The following is a 19,384-nucleotide window of genomic DNA, read 5'->3' on the forward strand; positions in this document are numbered from 1 at the left end:
GCTCCTGCACATTTTGGTAGATACGCAATTCTGTATTTCATTCAGACTTACAGTCAAACACTTTTTGTTTTTTTTTTTTTGGAGATAGGTCTCACCATGTAACTCTGGCTGACATAGAACTGTATATGGTGGCCTTGAACTCAAAAAGATCTTCCTGCTTCATCCTCCAGAGTGCTGGGATTAAAGGCATGTGCTGCCACTGGCTAATTGAAAATATTTTATTATTATTGTAATTGTGTGTCTATGGAGACAGGAGGAGAGAGAGGTGGGGGAGTACAGTGTCTGCATGTTGTGTCAGGGTTGTTCAAGGTTGTGAAAGTCAGAGGACACCCTGGGTCTAACCCAGGAGGGGTTGTGCTTGAGTGGAAAGTGTCTTACCTAATGATCCATTCACTGGATATAGTGCATCTTTACTGTGCTATTTGTATTGAATGTTCCTACCAAGTGACAGCTCAGAATCCGTTTATCCCAAGCTCTCCTGCTCCTTAGCCTGAACAGTCATACTCTGTAATTACTCAGGTATACTCACAATCTCTTTTTGCCCTTGTTGGTCCATCTTTTTAAATGCATCTTCTGCTTGTAAACTTGTTATTTTTAGAATGAATTCAGTCATGAATTTGTGAGGAGTAAGTTACTGAGGGATTAAATGTGTGTGTAAATGATATTTCTTTTTGTTTGTTTATTGGGTGGAGGGGCAGGTTTAAAGATATGTCAAACTATTTTGTGTTTCATTAAGAAATACTTAATTGGGCTGGAGAGATGGCTCAGTGGTTAAGAGCACTGGCTGCTCTTCCGAAGGTCCTGAGTTCAAATCCCAGCAACCACATGGTGGTTCACAGTCATCCGTAATGAGATCTGATGCCCTTTTCTGGTGTATTTGAAGACAGCTACAGTGTACTTACATATAATAATGAATAAATCTTTAAAAAGAAAAGAAATACTTAATTGTAGCTATGCAGATTGGTGTTAGAAAGATAATTAGATGCTGTGGTGCAGTGATTGTGGCAAGAAATGGGCATTGGTGTTGAAGATAATGAAAGGTCAAAATAGACATACGTGCTGAGAGAAGGCGTGGCTTCCTAGATGGTATGCATGAAGGGAGGGGTGGTGGCCTTAAGTGAGCTAAGGAACATGGATGTCTGAATCAGACTGGTAACATTTTCTTTGGGATATATGGAAGAAAGGTAGGAGGAAGACCATACTTCTAGAGTGGCAGTATGCTTGAGACTTGTAGATAACTAATGAGAAGGGGCTGGAAGTATGTAGGTGTGGATTGGTTAACTTTTAGGGGATGATTTCACCTGTAATAGCAATTCTCTTTAAAACAAAACTTGGATCTCTTTGCAGTTGGGTTTTTCACCTGCCCGTGCACATACTTGTACTTTGAATTTTCATAGTTCTAAAAAATGAGTGCTAGGATAATTTGTAAAGAATTGATGAAATAGGTTGGTTTCTTTTCTTTTTTTGTACGTTTTGTACGGTCAGTGAGGCAAAAGTATTTTTTTGGGCGGCGGGGGGAGTTGGCTTTTGAAGATTTGTGACTACATATAAGTATTGAGTCATTTAGCTTGCCTTGGTGGCATTGAAGGGACAAGGTAGAAGCAAGAGAATCCGGAGTTGGAGCTAGCTTGGGATACAAGGGGACTTAGGGTGGGGGTGGGGGAGCGAGACTAGGGAGATGGCTCAGGTGCTTGCCCGCCAGCATGAGAACCTGAGTTTGGATTCCCAGCAACTGGGTTAGAAGGAAGGTGTGGGGCTCATTCTTGTAATCCTAGAACTGCAACACTGTGAGACAGATGAGGATCTCTGGGGGCTTGCTGCCCAGTTAGTCCCACCCTAGTTGGTAAGGTCTAGGCCAGTGAGAGACTGTCAAAGGAAATGGATGGTATTCCTGATAATACCTACTTTTATTCTTTGTCTTTCAGGTGCACCTACACAATTAAAAATACCAAAAAATAACTTAATCAAATTAAGTCATTTTAATCAAATAGGAAAATATGCTGTAGTACTGTTTTTACTTACAAATTTTGATTCCTATGGTTTGTGATCAACTGTGGTCCCAAAATAGAAAGGGAGAAATTTCCAGACATAAACAGTCCATAAGTTTAAATTTGTGTCCTTCTGAGCTGGAGGCTTGCCAAGGACCTGGCTGTTGGGACAGTTATTTCCACACTGCAAAGCTACCCACTAACCAGTTACTTAGACATTTTCTTACCAGATTGTTGGTATCACAATATGCATTTTTAAGTTTCCCTTGTTTTACCTTCTTAAAAATGGCCTAAAAACAAACAGGTGCAGGCAATTTCAGTGTGCCTGGATATGCCCATGAGAAGCCACAGAGTGTTTCCTTTAAGTGCAAAGTTCTCAGCTTAGTAGGAAAACAAAGAAACTATAGTGGTGTTGCAAAGATTTACAGTAAGAAAGGATCTCCATGCATCCGTGAAAAAGGGGAAGGGATTGTCTTAGGATTTGCTGTTGAACTTCAAATGATGAAAGTGGATGGCCATGGTATGTGATACAGGCTTGGTTAAACGGAAAAGGCATTAAATTATAGGACTTGATTCTGGTTTTGATTTTAAGTAGCCACTAGGGGTTTTGGGACATGGGAAAACTTGATTTGAGTTCTTGAGAATTTGGTATTTTTTACAAATTGTTAGCATTAGTAATTGTTAAAATTATTGCTTTAGTGTATTACATTCTTTCCCTCCCCAAACAGAATTTGTTATACATAGTTAAGATATTAGTTAGCTTTTATCATTGCTGTGATAAAATATGTATGGAACTGGCAACCAAGGAAGAAAGGCTTCTTTCATCCACTTTAACAGTTTAGGGAGATAGAATCCATCATGGTGAGGAATTGGTGACAGGAGTTTGTGGCCACACTGAATTCTCAGTCAGGAAGCAGACTGGCGGTGAGCACTGGAGTTTACTGTCTTGCTCCTTTTTATTTGGTCTAGTACTTCAGCCAGTGAAGTGCTGCGGCTCTCTGTTAACCTGACCTAGGTCACCCTTTCGGTGTGCAGACTTAACTCTGCGAATTCTAGATCCTGTGGGATTGACAGTATTATCCATCACAGGTGTATAACATGTTATGTGATATATGTAGTAATAAATGGCCGCATGACTGAAGCAGACTAGCTTGTTTCCTGCCCCTCCTCTCTTGCCCTCCTCACCCCTTCCCCCAGTTGAAGTTTTGTCATGTAGCAAGAATCCAGACCCAGCACAGTTGAATATTATATGTGTTATTAGGCTTCTAGACATGTTTAAATCCTGCATGTGTGCTAGTTTGAATTCTTTGACCTCTCTCTGTTCACCATCCCTCCTCTTTCTTTTCTTTTCTTTTCTTTTCTTTTCTTTTCTTTTCTTTTCTTTTCTTTTCTTTTCTTTTCTTTTCTTTTCTTTTCTTTCCTTCCTTCCTTCCTTCTCTTTCTTTCTTTCTTTCTTTCTTTCTTTCTTTCTTTCTTTCTTTCTTTCTTTCTTTCTTTTTCTTTCTTTCTTTCTTTCATTCATTCATTCATTATTATTTTTTTTTTTTTTTTGGTTTTTTTGGATTTGGTTTTTTGAGACAGGGTTTCTCTGTATAGCCCTGGCTTTCCTGGAACTCTAACTCTGTAGACCAGGCTGGCCAAGAACTCAGAAATCTGCCTGTCTCTGCCTCCCAGAGTGCTGGGATTACAGGCGTGCGCCACCACCGCCAGGCATCCCTCCCTTTTCAGGTTTTCTGCTGAAACTTTATTTTTTGGGGTGACCTAGAAATCAGGTCTGCCTGCTTCTGCCTTCTAATTGCTAGAATTAAAGGTGTGTACCACCATGCCTGGGCTAAAAAAGCTTTGTCTATGCAGAAGTGGTTTGTGAGGGGACCCTTCTGCCAAGGCATCTATTTAGTGGTCACTTCTGATCTTTCTCTCTTGTTGGCTTTGTGTCTGTCTTTTGAGAGACACTCATGTGAAGGCTTATTTGCTTTGCTGAGATGGAGGATCTGGCTTTCTTAGAGTTACAAAAAGAAAAAAGTTTTTGGGAAGAAAACTAAACTTAAAAGAACTATTTGCAAATACCTGTTTACATATTGGGTTTTCTATAACGAACGTGACTCAGATCATTCAAAATTTTAAACTCAGGAAAGTTTCCAGGTGTTACTACATTGTATGCTTTTTTTAAAATGTGACTTAATAATTTAAACATATTTGTGTAATTTTGTTTGCCCTTTTGGAGTGGGGAAGGTATGCTATAATCAAACCTGGGCTTTATGCATAGGAGTCAAAATTCTGCTACTGAGCTGTATCTTCAGTGCTTGCCTAAGTACTTTTAAAACAAATATTCTATAATCTCCTCAAGTTGTTTCTTGAGTTTCAATTTCTAACAACAAAAAGAAAACATTTTCTTTGTATGTCATATTCTTATTTAAAACCCAACAGTAAGTCTTTAGCATCTAATCAGTCTTGAAATTTTCCCAGTTGTGCTTCTGGTTTTAGTTGTTTCTTTCAGTATGTGTGTTGCATCAGGTTGCTGTGTGCTGTGTATTTGTCTTAACCTTTCTCTGCTCCTTTAAGTTATGCCATTGATTTGTTGAAAAGACCCTATCAGTTGCCCCCCAGAAAGTCTCATATCTAGATGTTTTGATGTATTTAATGCAAGTTTTGCCTTGATTTAAAGAGGCTTGATTAGTCTTGGGTTTCAGTACTTGTGGCAAAGTATTTCATAGATTGCATTGTGTCACATCTGTTGTACTGCTTGTAGTGATAAACTGGTTGGTCATGACATTCTTATTCTTTCATTGAAAAGGTACCTAAATATGATGCATTTGTTGTAATACATACAGTTGATACACTGAATATCCTTGAATAAACACAGCTTATGTTAGTGTTCCCTTTGCAGTGCTACTTCCAAATAAATTCATTGATCTTGGGAGAATGTCTTTGGTTTAGGTAGCACTTGTCATGCAGATTTACAATTTAAAATTGTAGTTAAAGTCTAATCTGGCCTGACAAGATGGCTTAGTGGGTAACGACACTTGTGCCTGACAATATTGAGTTTAATCCCATGACCCACATGAGGAAGACAAGAACATGCTTTTTCAGTTTGCCTTTTGACCTTCACAGTTGCACCTTGGCACCAGTACACATGTGTTTCGTGCACCGACACAAAGTGAGCAAACAAACAAACAAAAACCTTTAAAAACTTAAAACCTAATTTGTAACAACTTTGCCAATGTTAGATCAAACTAACATGTTTATGTTGTCATCAGTTGCTGGCTTATTGTGAGAATTTTATTAGGTGTATTTGGTGATACTTAGAGAAATAAGCATTAATACTTACAGTATTAATAATAAGAGAATTGGCCCCACTTATAGATGGGATTAAACAAGTCGGTTTAAGGTTCCTCCTCCCCAGATAGTGTGGATTGGTTCAATGTGGAAGTATAAGCTGAATAATTCCCTTTCCTCCCCAACTTGCTCCTTGGTCATGCTTGTGCAGGAATAGAAACCCTGACCAAGACACAGAGTTTCACTGTGTAGCCTTGGCTGTCCTGGCTCTGTAGAGCAGGCTGGCTTGGAACTTTTACAGATCCACCTGCCTCTGCTTCCCAAACACTGGGACTAAAGGTGTTTGTCACCACCAGACAACCCCCATCATCTGGCTGCTATTGGATCTTTTAACTTCTGGAAAAGTCTTCACCCTGCCCCCCCTCCCCACTTTTTTTTTTTTTTTGTAGTAAGTTTGAAGTTCTTCTGGGCTACATATGAAATTCTATGAAAAACAAACCAAAACTAAAAACAGCCAAACAACAAAAATGTAGAACAAAACAAAATAACAATCACAAAAGCAGAGTATAACAGAATGTCTTAAAAAGCAATCCTAAATGTTTGAGAAGGAATAATTGCTGTCTACCATCTTTACTATTGAGAAAGACACCTTCAAGATAATAAGTTGATTATAATGTCACTTAATTTTGGAGATGGGAGGGACCTAAGAGATCCTATTGCCTATAATGGTTGGATTAATTTGGGGGGATCATTGTGTATTGCTTTAGACTTTAAGCCATTCAGTTATCTACATTATGTTTTAACAAAGCCATAATACACCAATAACAGAAACCACTCCTGTCTGCCTTTTCATTGATAGCAATGAAAAGAATAATTGCTTTAAGTTGTTTTTCTTTTGTGAAGATGACAAATGGGTATTGGATTTAGATGCCCATAATAACAACACCTGGAGTGTTGGGAAGTGGTTTAAAAGAAATAGAAGACAGGATTCCAGCTCATGTAGCTTTTAACAATGATTCTGACCTGTCGTGTGGGCAGGCCCGGTGCCCTCCCTCCTCAGATGACTATACACTCATTGCTTCTCTGTTACGTATATTTTGATGAGTTTTCATAATATATTTGGAAAATGTTTACTTATATAATACACTATGGATGAATAAGTGCAGTAAGCAGCTTAAATAATTAAAGCTTTGAAATATTAGAGAGGCTTAAGTAAAATTATGAAATCTTGGCTTAGCATTAATCTCAAACCCGTACTTTAGTGAAATTTTATAAAGGGCTATTTTTTTTTTTATAAATTTTTATAAAGGGCTGTTTTAACTACACCTTTTTGAGTAGAAATAAAGGTGCTGGAGAGGTGACTTGGCAAATAAGAATAGCACCTGCTTTGCTAGGGGTCCTGAGTTCAATTTATCAGCATTCACAGGGTGGCTCACAGCAACCTGTAACTAGTCCTGAGGGGTCAAATGCCCTCTTCTGGTGTGCGGATGTACATGCAGACAAGACACCCATATACATAAAATAGAGAAATAAATAAATCTTAAAAAGACTCATTTTGCTTTCCAGAAAATAGGACTGTTGATTTGTACAAGAATATTTGCGCAAGAATGCTTACCAGTAACTGCTTTCAGACATTGTTGTAACTGCTGGAGATACAGCAGTGCATGAAATAGAACTAGTCTTTTTGATAGCTAGCTCAGCACAGTAGAGAACAGGTAAATAAATTAAGGTGACTTCCTTGCTTTAAGAAATTGGTAGGGACTGGAGATGGCTCAGCAGTTAAGTGCTTGTTGCTTTCCCAGAGGACCTGTGATCTATTTTCCCAGCAACACATGGCAGTTTTTAGCAGTCTGTAACTGCATTTCCAGGGCTCTGACATCCTGTTCTTGCCTTCCTAAGAACCAGACAAACACAGATGTACATGCAGTCAAAACACCCATACACATAAAGTTAAAGGAAACATGTAGTGAACTTGTTTAGAGCTTTCTTGGATGTACAATGCTTCAATATTATTTATTTTGGGAAGTGTTTAACATTTGGCCTGTGGGACCAAAGGAAATAATTATATTATATAATGCTAATTTGATTGCTCTAATGCTCCAGGAATCTACGTGTATTTATGGAAATAAGTACAGTTCAGGCTCTGGAGTCAGACCTGGTTTTTACATTTACTGTTTTTTGGAGACAAGATCTTTTACACAGTCCTGGCTGTCCTGAAACCACTGAGTTCAGGCAGATCCTGAACTCAGATTCTGCCTCCTGAGTGTTGGCATTAAAGAACCACCTCGCCAGCTTAGGAAACTTTAGCTGGTTTAAGTTAATTTGGCAAAACCTGTGAAAAGATAATAAATAGCAATGACTTTAATTTATGTATTTATGTGGGGAATATCCAGCCCTCCTCAGGATTTTTACCTTTTATATTCAGATAAAAATACAGTAAAGATATAGTATGGTAAAACTAGAATGATTTATGAAGAAAAAAAAGAGTTACACTTGAATACACCATGTATACATTTGCCTTTTATTATTTCTTTAAAAATGACTGTTAGGGATATTTCTGGTATATAGTAATTCAACAGATACTGTATTGAGTATCAAAAGGACTCTAAGCTTGTTAACTTGCCCACTTTAGTCAGGAATGCATTAAATGCTTCTTTAGGAGTTTATGGTGTAAGAGAGTAAGTGGGACAAGGCATACATAGAGTAGGAAAATGTGGAATGCCATGAAATACGTATGGGTTGTGTTTCGTAGGAATTGTATAGACAGCCAGAATATATTGTATATATTCTTTGGTATTGAACTTTGTGCTATTATATAGAAGCCACTATATAATAGTATTATATAAGTACACATAATCTGTGTACTATAGAACTAAGAAAGACTGTCAGCAATTGTGAAAAGACTGTCAATTTCACTTGCTACAATTCCATGGATGTTAGAACACATGAAACCATCTGAATTGAAGTAAAAGGGCTACTCAGTTATTCATGATATTACAAGGACTTCTGTAATTGTGTTGTTCTAAGATGGATGTCAAAGGTCTTCTAATTGGAGCTATCCACAGAGTGCCTTTGCATAGAACAGAGAAACCCTGAGCTTAGAGTACTTTAATCTTTCATGGTGTGCTACACGGAAATTTACCTGACCTTTGTTGCAGAGTATGGGGCAGTAACTGTACCTGATCTGGTCCTCAGGAAGGAGGCATTATCTTATAAGACTTCTGCTTGGCACATCCCTGAAAGGAGAGGAATACAGGTGAAGATGCTAGACTCTTGAAGCCTTGGGCCAGGGTTAGCTAGGAATCGTCTGAAAGAGCACAGCATTGATAAAGTGGAATTGGAGTGTGTGGGTGAGCATGCTTTGTGACATCCCTGCTTGATTCTCTATTAGCTGAGCTGAGCTTGACAATTGAAGAAAATTTTATTATCAGTAATTCAGAATGGATGAAGTTTTGAAACTTACTTACACTGGCTCTATTTTTGGAACCATAGCTGGAATTTAAGTTTTTTTTCTTCTAGATTTTGTGTGTATGAATGCTTTGCTAGTAAATGTATGTGTACTACATGTTTGCCTGGTGTTCACTGGAGTCAGAAGAGAGCATTCATTCACTGAGTCCCCCATCATGTGGGTGCTGGGAACTGAACCCTGGGTCTCTACAAGGGCAACAGTGCTCTGCTTTTTTTGAGAGTTTCTTAATAGCCCTGGCGATCCTGTAACTCAATGGCCTGTTTTTGCCTCTCAAGTGCTTGGCTTGAAACAAGTAAACTGTAGCCCTAAAAAAACAGTTCAAAGCCTTTTCAACTTATACCTGGATTTAGATACATTTGGCTTAATACTGCTGGCATTAAGGGAGTTGTATGTTATAGTTACTCATAAAAAAGTATACTTTCAACTAAAAAAAAGGTAAAGTTTTCCCAACAAAAGTCCAAGATGGTGGAAGCTGTATATTCAATGTATGTGTATTTCATTTTTCAAATAGAATGCTTTTCACTGTGTGCTGATTTTCACATGTCACACAGTGCCACTGGGATTGGTAGTATTTTTACCGTTAGATGTCATAAAATGGGCTATTTAAGTAGTTTCCTAAATTTTAAGTAAACATTTATGGTTTCTGGGAACTAAACTTGGTTCCTCTGTAAGAGTACTAGTAACTGCTGAGCCATCTCTCCACCCCCTTCATTGAAAATAAGTTTGTATTATGTGTTATCACAAAATAAAATGATCTGCCCACGTAAACAAATTTAATAAAGTACCCTCCTTCACTATAACAAAATAAAATAAAACTATTTTTCTAGAGAAATACCCATTTCAGTCTATAAATGGTTAGACATGACCAAGGGTATGCATAATGAAGTCACATGCTATGGTGGTTTAATTGAAAATGGCCCCCATAGGCTCATGGGGAGTGGTACTATTAGGAGGTGAGGCCTTGTTGGAGGAAGTGTGCCACTGGGGAGGGGGTTGAGGTTTCCAGTGCTCACCCCAGGCCCACTGTCACTCCTGCTGGTTTGCAGATCCAGTTGTAGAACTCTGAGCCACCTTTCCAACCTGTATGCTGCCAAGCTTCTGACCACGATGATAATGAACTAATAAACCTCTGAACTATAAGCCAGTCCTAATGAGATGTTTACTTTAATATGAGTAGCCTTAGTCAGGGTATCTCTTCCCAGTGATAGAGACCCTAACTAAGACACATGCTTATACCTACTTTAATAAGCTTGGATTTAGAGAAATAACTGACTATTCTAGTAGTGTTTCCTTATCCTTTATAGAAGAAAACACAATATATATATTGGTGAAGTCAGGTCAGTGAATCAGTCACTGGTGGATGTTTGTGAACTAATACACATGAGTTATATTGGCACTTTAAGCATGACATTGCTATTGATAAAATTTTGTAATGGTGAACCTCACATTTCAAGTGTTAAAGAAAAAAGAAAGTTTCCTGTTTTAACAAATGCATCCTAAAAAAGAGATTTCTCCCTATATTTGTGTTTTATTTTGAAATATTAATAGAATACCAACTTTAAGACATAGACTAGAGACTAAGGCAGTTATGGTGCACTCCTGTAAGCCCAGAGCTTGGGAGGCAGTGGCAGGCAGATCTCTTGAGTTCGTGACCAGCCTGGTGTATAGAGTTCCACGACAGCCAAGGCTACACAGATGAACCTTGCCCACCCTGTTTTCTCTTCCTTGGGGTAACCAAGGTTCTATTGGAGGGAAGGAGCCAGGTGCAGGTGGGTGCAATGCAAGATCTTGGTTGGTGATGAGTGTGTGGGTAAAGAACACATCTGGGGAAGTTTTGGAGAACTGTCTTATTTCTTACTTGGAGGAGAAGGGATGTTTGTTCCACTGAGGAGATGGCCAAGGTCTCTGGGGACATGTACCATTGGCCAGGGCAGGGGTGTTGGAAGATCCTTTATCTGCATACTAAGGGGCTTGCAGGGGTAGGTGGTGGTAGTGATGCTGCTGCTTATAATGTCAAGCAAGGGGTGAGGCCCGATAGCTGTCAGGGTAATACAATTCTGCTAGGGTTGGTGGAGGGGAGCTAATTTTTTGGCACTAGGTTGGGAGTGGGGAGGAAGCCAACTCCTGCGGTTCTCATATTTGAGGAATCTGGAATAGAAGCTTCTCAATCATCCCCCCTCCTACCATAAGCCTGGATCATTATGGACCCACAAAACCCTGTCTTGAAAAAACAGACATAGACTAGTGAATAGTGTGGCCAGACAACGCATTTTGGTTGGAATTAGTGGTAGAATAAAAACCTCATAGAGTGTTCAGTAAGAAAAGTGCTTAGAAGAGTTGGGTCTTTCAATCCTCTAAAATATGTATCCTCTCAGCCAGTGACCTGATTTCCTCTCACTGGGGGCACATCTTAAAGATTGTATTGCTTCCCGGTAGAGTCAGTCGCTCTGGGCAGTGGGGACATTCAAAATCCAAGTTATAGCCTCTTGAGTTCAGTAGAATAGAAACATAATTATACTGTGAGACTGCCCTAGCATTGCAGAATATTTACCATTCTGTATCCCTCACTCTTCCTGGTAGAAGCATTTATGTTAAGCCAAAATGCCAAGGGAAAATATTTCTGGTTTTTATGTAAAAGATTATGTTTGCAGTTTATAGTACCTTCTGTTTATATAACCTTTTTTCCTGAGATGTGAAAAATTTGTGTGTGTGTGTGGGGGGGGGGGTGTCTTAGTAGGGTGATAACAGCTTCCATAACAGTCTTACTAGCTTTTATGAATTCAGTGTTAAGATTTGTGGATAATGCCTATGCATGCTTTTAGCTTTCATCAGATTCCCAAAGAATTCTGTTGCTTAAACATGTGGACCAGATGTTTCTTTGAGTCAAGCAGCAGTCTTTGTTAGCCATATAATTTGGCTATTTTATTCACTATTACCAATATTCTTCAATCTTCCTTTTTAACAAGAACCAGTGGGCTCCGACTCACGTTTGCTTAGAGGGATCCAGTGGAATAAACCATCTCCAGTGTACTTTTTATAGTTTTACAGTTTTGATAAGAGTTATGACATTCTTTTTTCATAAGGATAATTGTCTAAGCATTTTGTTTTGGAGAGATTCTTTTTCCTTTTGCTATATTGTTTTATCTTTTCACTTTTATATTTAGAATCCTTGTTGGGTAATACATTAAGTACTCTTTAGAACACATAATTTTTAGGAGTTTGATTAAAATGTCTGTTATTTTTAATATTTCATTTTATTTAATATTACATAATATTTTATAGGCTGGTCAGAAGGGTCAGTTGTAAAGGCCTGCCACACTAAAGCTCTCATCATGATTTATGGGCACTGACACCATTAAGGAGGTGACTCCTTGTCTCACCTGTTTCAAATGTATTTATTTCTACCCTTATACTGTGTATCTGGGAGACAAAGTGGACAGGTTTGGAGGGTGGATCCTCCCTTTTATCTTGGGTAGTTGTATTATAGAGATGTTAAATCATCTATTGATCAGAACCAAGCAATTGGGGAGCAGCAGAGGGTGTAAGATCCTCTACAGAACAAATGAGTGTCTTAAAATGAAGCAAGCGCTTCAAGTAAAAGTTTATTTCTTAAGGCTTAAACTAAGCAGTTTTTAAATTTTCCTACCTTGTGAAGTTTTTTTCTCATGTTAGGCATTAGGTACATGTATTTGTTCTTTTTGTTGTTGTTGTTTTGTTTTTTTGAGACAGTTTCTCTGTAGTCCTGGCTGGCCTTGAACTCAAGAGATCCCCCTGCCTCTGCCTCCCTAGTGCTGGGGGATTAAAGGCATGCTGACACCACTGCCCAGGTCTGTCTTTACTTTAAAAAGTCTTTGTCTCAGACAGTTTACCAACACTCAAACTTTATTGTACATAGTTGGTTGGAGACTTTTCTAAATCCAGATTTCAAAGTATGACTGGTGCAAAGTTTTAAAAAAAAACATTATTTTTAACCCTGTCTCGAAAAACAAAACAAAAAAAAAACCAAACACAAAAAAACCCAAACATAATTTTTGTTTATGATTCAAACGGGTTAGAAGGTGACTCTGGGTCAGGGAGCTTGCAGTGGAGCTTGAAGACAGTTCAGTCCTTGAACCCACATGGTAGGAGAGCACTGACTCCTGATGATACTATACATGCAGACATACAGTCTAAGTAACACAGACAAATAAATGAATGAAAAGAGGAGATAAAAATAGGAGGGCTTTATAATGTGTTTTCCTTTAGACTTCTTGACTTTTTCTCTCCCTTGTGGTGCTGGTGGTTGAATGTGGGACTGTACAGTCTACACTACAGTCTTCTTAGTGTTCTAGTTTAGATCCTCAACATCACTCCACAAAAAGCAAAAGCATAAAATAGATTTTTAAAAGACCATTTATAACCATTAAAAGAAGAAAACCATTAAAAGGCCATTAAAAGCAATTAAAATGCCTTCAAAATCAACAAGAAATTCTTGCTGCGTAAACTAGACTGTATAATCTGTTTTACTGTTTTAGCCAAACCCAAATAGGTTTATTTTCACATCTCACACACAGCCCATTTAAAACAAACAAACAGACGAGGATATGCTGGTCACATAGAGCTGGGCCAGTGTTTTGAATTGTATGTTTTTGTCATTTTGTTGAGTACAGAACTAAAGCTTTAAGATAAGACTTTGTTTCTAGATACAACATCTGACACACTACTCATCAGCACTTGACCTGGGTAGGTAGACTGGAGTGAGATGCACGAGTACTATCAGGGACATAAAGATTAGCACTGGGGAAGACCACTGGGGAACTGTCAGTCATGGGGTGTGGTGTGAACATGCTGTGTGAGTACAGTGTAGGCTGACAAGGTGACTCATTGGATGGAAATACTTACTTGTTGCTAAGCACCTCACATAATGAAAGGAGAGCACCAGTTCCAAAAAGTTGTCTTCTGATCTCCACATAGTTACTGTGACATGCGCATGTTCATATGTGCACCACACAGACATGATAAGTAAATGTAACCAAAATTAAAGAACTAAAGTCATAGTTATTTTATGGATGAAATCACCAAGAGTTGAAAAAATAATTCTTGTTTCTTGTAGAAAAGTGGGATTGAGATTATATAAATTTAATCTTGACTTATGTTTTTGTTGTGAATGCAGTTAATTTTCTCTCCCTTTGCCCCTTATCTTTCAGGCCCCTTCACAGATGTAGTCACTACAAATCTTAAATTGCAAAATCCATCGGATAGAAAAGTGTGTTTCAAAGTGAAGACTACAGCACCTCGCCGGTACTGTGTGCGGCCCAACAGTGGGATTATTGACCCGGGGTCAATTGTGACTGTTTCAGGTAGAGTCCCGTGTCCTAGACTTTTGCACTTTTGAATATTGACATTTCATGACTGTTGTATTTGATGTTTAGTGTTTTTATCTGTTTATTTTTTGTTTCAGTTTTTGTTTAAAGGTGTTCCTTGGGTATCTTACCGTATAAAATTTTTACTGAAACTTTCCTACTCTCAGCTAGTGTGGGAGTGTATAGTTAGTTATTGTCAGTTTGAAGTTTCATCTGTTCTCTATTTCTATAACTTTCCACTGTAACCTGTGTTCTTACTACTTCATTTTTGAAATGGCACTGTTTTGTGATTAAGTCATGTTCTGTGCATCTACTGGAGTGTTTTGAGTCTTGTGCTTAAAAAAATGTATTCCTGTGTTGGGCCTACTTACAAAATCAGATGAGCTGTTATTGCTTTCCGTGTAAATGCCAGCAGTGTCTAGTCCCTGTGCATTGCTTATAGTTGTTCCTTCCACACATCACATATTCCTGCTGTAGGACTTGCCGGTGCCATCCAAGTGTTCCTTCCTTTCTCAGACAGCCCTTCCAAAGAGACAGTACTGCTTAACGCCGCCATAGGTGGCCAGTCTGACAGCACATGTGGCTCCATGTAACCTTTAACTTGTGGGAGAACCTCTGTGCACTCTTACTTTTTAAACAATAGTTCTCAACTCCTGCATTTGTTAATTACAGAGGGAGCAGGAAAAACAAATGGATTATGTCATTACAGATCATGGAGTTAGAAATGTGTATATTAAAATCCTTGGTGACCCCTCATAATACTCCTAAATTTTAAGATAACTACAGCTCTCATTTTCAAACTTTTAGAATATTAAAATAGCAAGTTAATTTAAGGCCCAGGGAGACTATTTAGAAGTAGAACCTGACTATAAATGTATCCCATACACATTCTTAGTAATTACTGATTTATTATTGTTTATGGTCTCATCTTGGATTTATGTAACGTAAATTTAGCATGCCAATTGAAATGGAGCCTGAAAACGTGGTACAGGCTGCTCAGGTCTGGAGGCATAAAAGTGAATGCAATTGGGATCTGGGAATAAAGTCTAAATATCAAGGAGTTATGATTTCCTTTGTTTTCTTAAAAATTAGATTTAAACAATGAACACATTTTGAGTAATTAACCCAGTTTAAAAATGAGTTATGGAAAGCAGCTCAGTTATCTAAATTAAAATTAATAATAATTGAAAAAGTTGCTTGTGTGTCTTGAGAATAATACATTTGAGTTTTTGAACCCATCTTGTTATTCATTAGATTTGCGTGTGTAGTGGTGATAAATAGGATGTAAACTATAGATGCTAATGTGCTTTCTCTCTTTATGTAGTAATGCTACAGCCCTTTGATTATGATCCGAATGAAAAGAGTAAACATAAGTTCATGGTACAGACAATTTTTGCTCCACCAAACATTTCAGATATGGAAGCTGTGGTAAGTGTAGAAGTTGTACAGAAACTATTTTTGGAGATGTAGTTTAAACTTTTTTTTTTTTTTTAAAGCTCTCAACAATCCTTATTTCCTTGCCAAAAATTAAATATCAGAACAAAATTAAAATTTAAACAATTAAAAGGTCTTCTTTTTTTGTTGTTGTTTGTTTGTTTTTTTTGTTTTGATTGTTTTTTTCCAAGACATGATTCTGCCTGTTTTGGAACTTTGTAGACCAGGCTGGCTTTGAACCTACAGAGACCCTCTTGCCCTTTGCCTCTTCCATTGCTGGGATTGAATGTGTGCACCACCCAACATGCCTGAAATATTGTTCCTTAGAAACCATTTAGAAATGCTAAAGTAGCCAGGTGGTGGTGACTCACGCCTTTAATACCAGCACTTGTGAGACAGAGGCAGGTGGATTTCTGAGTTCGAGGCCAGCCTGGTTACAAAGTAAGTCCAGGATAGCCCAGGTCTACACAGAGAAACTCTGTCTCGAAAAAACAAAAAAAAAAAAAAAAAAAAAAAAAAAAAGAAAGAAAGAAAGAAAGAAAGAAAGAAATGCTAAAGTGCCATCCAAATGTTCCTTCCTTGGAAGAGAGTTGTGTGTATCGCTGATGTGCTTTTCATCACTCTCTGGCTTTACTGTGGTGTCAGAGGACAGCTTGGGGGGCTGGCCTCCTGTCTTACCACACAGTGTGCACCAGTGTGGCAGCAAGGTGCCTTCCCTGGGCCCGGGGTCACTGTGGCTTTAGTTGGTGATGGCAGGCCTGCAGCTTCCTAAGGTCCAGGATTGTCTGTTGGCGTCTGCAGTCAGCGCAGGCTCTTCCCTCGCCTCATGTCTGAGGTTTTTGTTCTTTGTTAAATTTCTGGGAATGCTCTCAAATTTTGACAACTGAAATCATGTCTCTCTTTTGTCTTTTTTTTTTCCTTTTAAAGAATAAGACATGCATACATAAATGCAGCTATAAAAACTAGAACTTCTTTTTTGGGTAACTGTATCAACATTCTTGGAATAAAATAATTTGTTTTCTTTTTCTTTTTTTTCTTTTTAGTGGAAAGAGGCAAAACCTGATGAATTAATGGATTCTAAATTGAGATGTGTATTTGAAATGCCGAATGAAAATGATAAGCTGGTAAGTAGGAAATACCAGATAATTATCAGCTTTTGATTTTGAATTTGGTGTGGCTGGTCATTTTATGAGATTTAAGTTTTAAAAACCTCGATAATGCTATTTCCATTTTATGATGTTTTGTTTGCCTAAAAAGAAATAAATATGACCCACTAGGTCCAAATTTCAGTGTGGGAAGAATTTCTGGGAATGTTCTCATTTTGACAACTGAAATCATGTCTGTTTGTCTGTCTGTCTCCTTAAAGAATAAGACATATATATATATACACACACACACACACACACACACATATATATATGTATATATACATATATATATATATATACACACACACACAATAAATTAGAACTTTTTGGGTAACTGTATCAACATTCTTGGAATAAAATATATCATTTATAGGGATAAGTTTTTTCCTCCAGTTTAGCCTTTGCCAAATATTTTACATATTTTTGTTTTTTGATCAAGATAAAATTTTATTTTTTAGGAGATAGTTTACTAATTTAGCGTTAAGCAGCTACACTTTTGGGGACTGAAGGACAGATGTGTTTATAATAGCAACCAGTGGCCTGAGGTCTGCATAGTGGGATAGTTGCCTCCTCTCAGTTGTTTTTCTGGTTTGTAAACTTAAAAATTGTTTTAAGGAATTTTATTTTATGCATATGGTTGCTGTGCCTTCATATATGTCTGTGTGTCTGGTACCCTTGGCGACCAGAGAGATCATAGGTTTTTCTGGAACAGATGCTTTTGACTTGCCAAGGGTGGGTGCTGGGAATGGAACACCAGGTCTTGTGGAAGAGTAGCCATCTCTCCAAGCCCAAGGAGTTTTAATTTTTGATAGTTTTTGTAGAAGGGACATTTTGTGGGGGTTGTGATATTTAAAATAATGTGGTTAAATATAATTGGTACAATTTGGTTAGTCAGTCTGATATGACTCTTTGGGCTGCTAACTTGTTTGCTCTATTCAGAAGTAAACAGTATATTTCGTAAGAAAGCTGAAATAAAAATGCACCTAAATGTTAATTAGGTGTTGACCAGTAACTCACTTAAGTTTTCAACATATCCTTTTAAAGTGAATCTGAGTCATAATTGCCAAGAGTAAAAAGTGTGGTGTTTATACTTTCATATATTAGTTTCCCCTTTGTTATGACTCCAAAGATGTTAATAGCTTCCATTGCTTTTTGTATTTAACAACAAAAAAAAAACAAGTTTATCTGGATTGACATAACTGTAAAAATCATTTTGGGATATTGTTTCAATAATAATAGTTGTTGTTATTACTATTACTACTTGTGGTTTTTGAGACAGGGTTTCTGTGTGTAGCCCTGGGTGTCTTGGAACTTAGTCTGTAGACCAGGCTGGCCTCCAGTTGAGATCTGCATTGCCTCTGTCTCCTAAGTGCTGGGATTACCACCAGGCTTAGCTTTACCACATTATTATTCTTAGATTGGTTTATTAGAAGGCCTTTCAAGTTGGTTCTTAGCACTTTAACCCAAGTCAACATTAATGACCTTTAGTTTTTAATGTTTTTTATTATATTAGTTATTTGTAGTAGATTTCATTGTTATATTTTCATATTTGTAAGTAGTCTAGTTTGATTATGGTCATCTCCCAATGCCCTTCCTTTTCCTTGTGCCTACTCATGAATTCCTTTTCTGACTGGCGCTGCTGCTGCTGCTGCTGCTGCTGCTGCTGCTGCTGCTGCTGCTGCTGCTGCTGCTTAGATGCTTTTTTGGTCAAGGCTGCCACAGGAGGATTGGTCAGTCTCGCTTACATGGCTTTGCTCACCTCCCTAGTGACAGTGAAGAGAAAGACCTCTCTGTCTCCATTAGCAGTAAGCAAGTGTGAATCTTGAGATGGGCCATGACAGGGTTGTGTGGAGCTCCTGTGTAGATAGTGGCTCGCAGCTGTAAGTTGAAGAGTGCCACATTTGTGTCCTGCTGGGAAAACAGAGCCACACATGCGCTCCCCTTCCTTCTTCAAGCATTTACATTTCTTCAGCTTCTGTATGTTTTTCCTGGAGCTGTGGAGGGATGCTGTCTGTGTCTTGTTTATAGTTTGACATCTGACAATCAAATTATCAGTATGTTGACTAGTTAGGAGGAGTCTCTGCAGTCACCACTGACTTAAGAACTTAATTAAAAAATATTTTAAGTGTATGCATATTTTGCCTTCATGTTTGTCTGTGTATTACGTGTGTACTTTGTTACCCACAGAGTCAGAAGAGGGGATTCAGTCCTTTGGAACTAGAGTTACAGGGAGTTGTGAGTTACTATGGGGTTGCTGGGGCTCTAACCTGGATCTATAGGAAGAACACAGCCAGTGTTCTTAACCTCTGAGCCATGTCTCCAGCTCATTTCGATCTTTCTTAATGTGATGTGGCCAGGAGTTTTTTAGGCTCAGACTTAAATCATTTCTTAAACTCTGGAAGTGTGGCATTGATTTGGCTGCTTATGTCTGTAATCCCTGTACTTTGGAAGCAGGAGGATTGCCATGAGTTTCAGGTCAGCTTGTGCTACAGAGTAGTTAGGCTTTTTCTTAAAAAAGCAAACAAAACTCTGGGTTCTTTTAGTCAGAGAAGGCATTTCAGGATGGCATTGTGGGCACTCTGTTGGCAGTGACTTTTAAGACTGTAATATGTAATAGATCCTTTTGTAGATTTCCTGAAGGATGGTTTTGACATCAGTCTAGAAATAGTTTGTAACTCTCATTCATGGTCCTTAGCCTTGCATGCTAAATTTTTGTTTTGTTTTGTC

The 19,384-nt window shown here is 38.1% G+C and overlaps 1 protein-coding gene across 2 annotated transcripts in view; it reads left to right on the forward strand.

Moving 5' to 3' along the window:
- The window catches only part of Vapa (VAMP associated protein A), a 35,471-nt gene that overhangs the window by 5,880 nt on the left and 10,207 nt on the right, over positions 1 to 19,384 (forward strand). For both annotated transcript variants that reach the window (XM_052192427.1, XM_052192428.1), the window contains exons 2-4: positions 13,920 to 14,072; positions 15,400 to 15,503; positions 16,553 to 16,633. In XM_052192427.1, coding sequence (XP_052048387.1) covers positions 13,920 to 14,072; positions 15,400 to 15,503; positions 16,553 to 16,633 — 338 coding nt within the window. The remainder of the gene's footprint in view (positions 1 to 13,919; positions 14,073 to 15,399; positions 15,504 to 16,552; positions 16,634 to 19,384) is intronic.

Source organism: Apodemus sylvaticus, chromosome 9 (assembly GCF_947179515.1).
Source record: "Apodemus sylvaticus chromosome 9, mApoSyl1.1, whole genome shotgun sequence".
NCBI classification, from domain to species: domain Eukaryota; kingdom Metazoa; phylum Chordata; class Mammalia; order Rodentia; family Muridae; genus Apodemus; species Apodemus sylvaticus.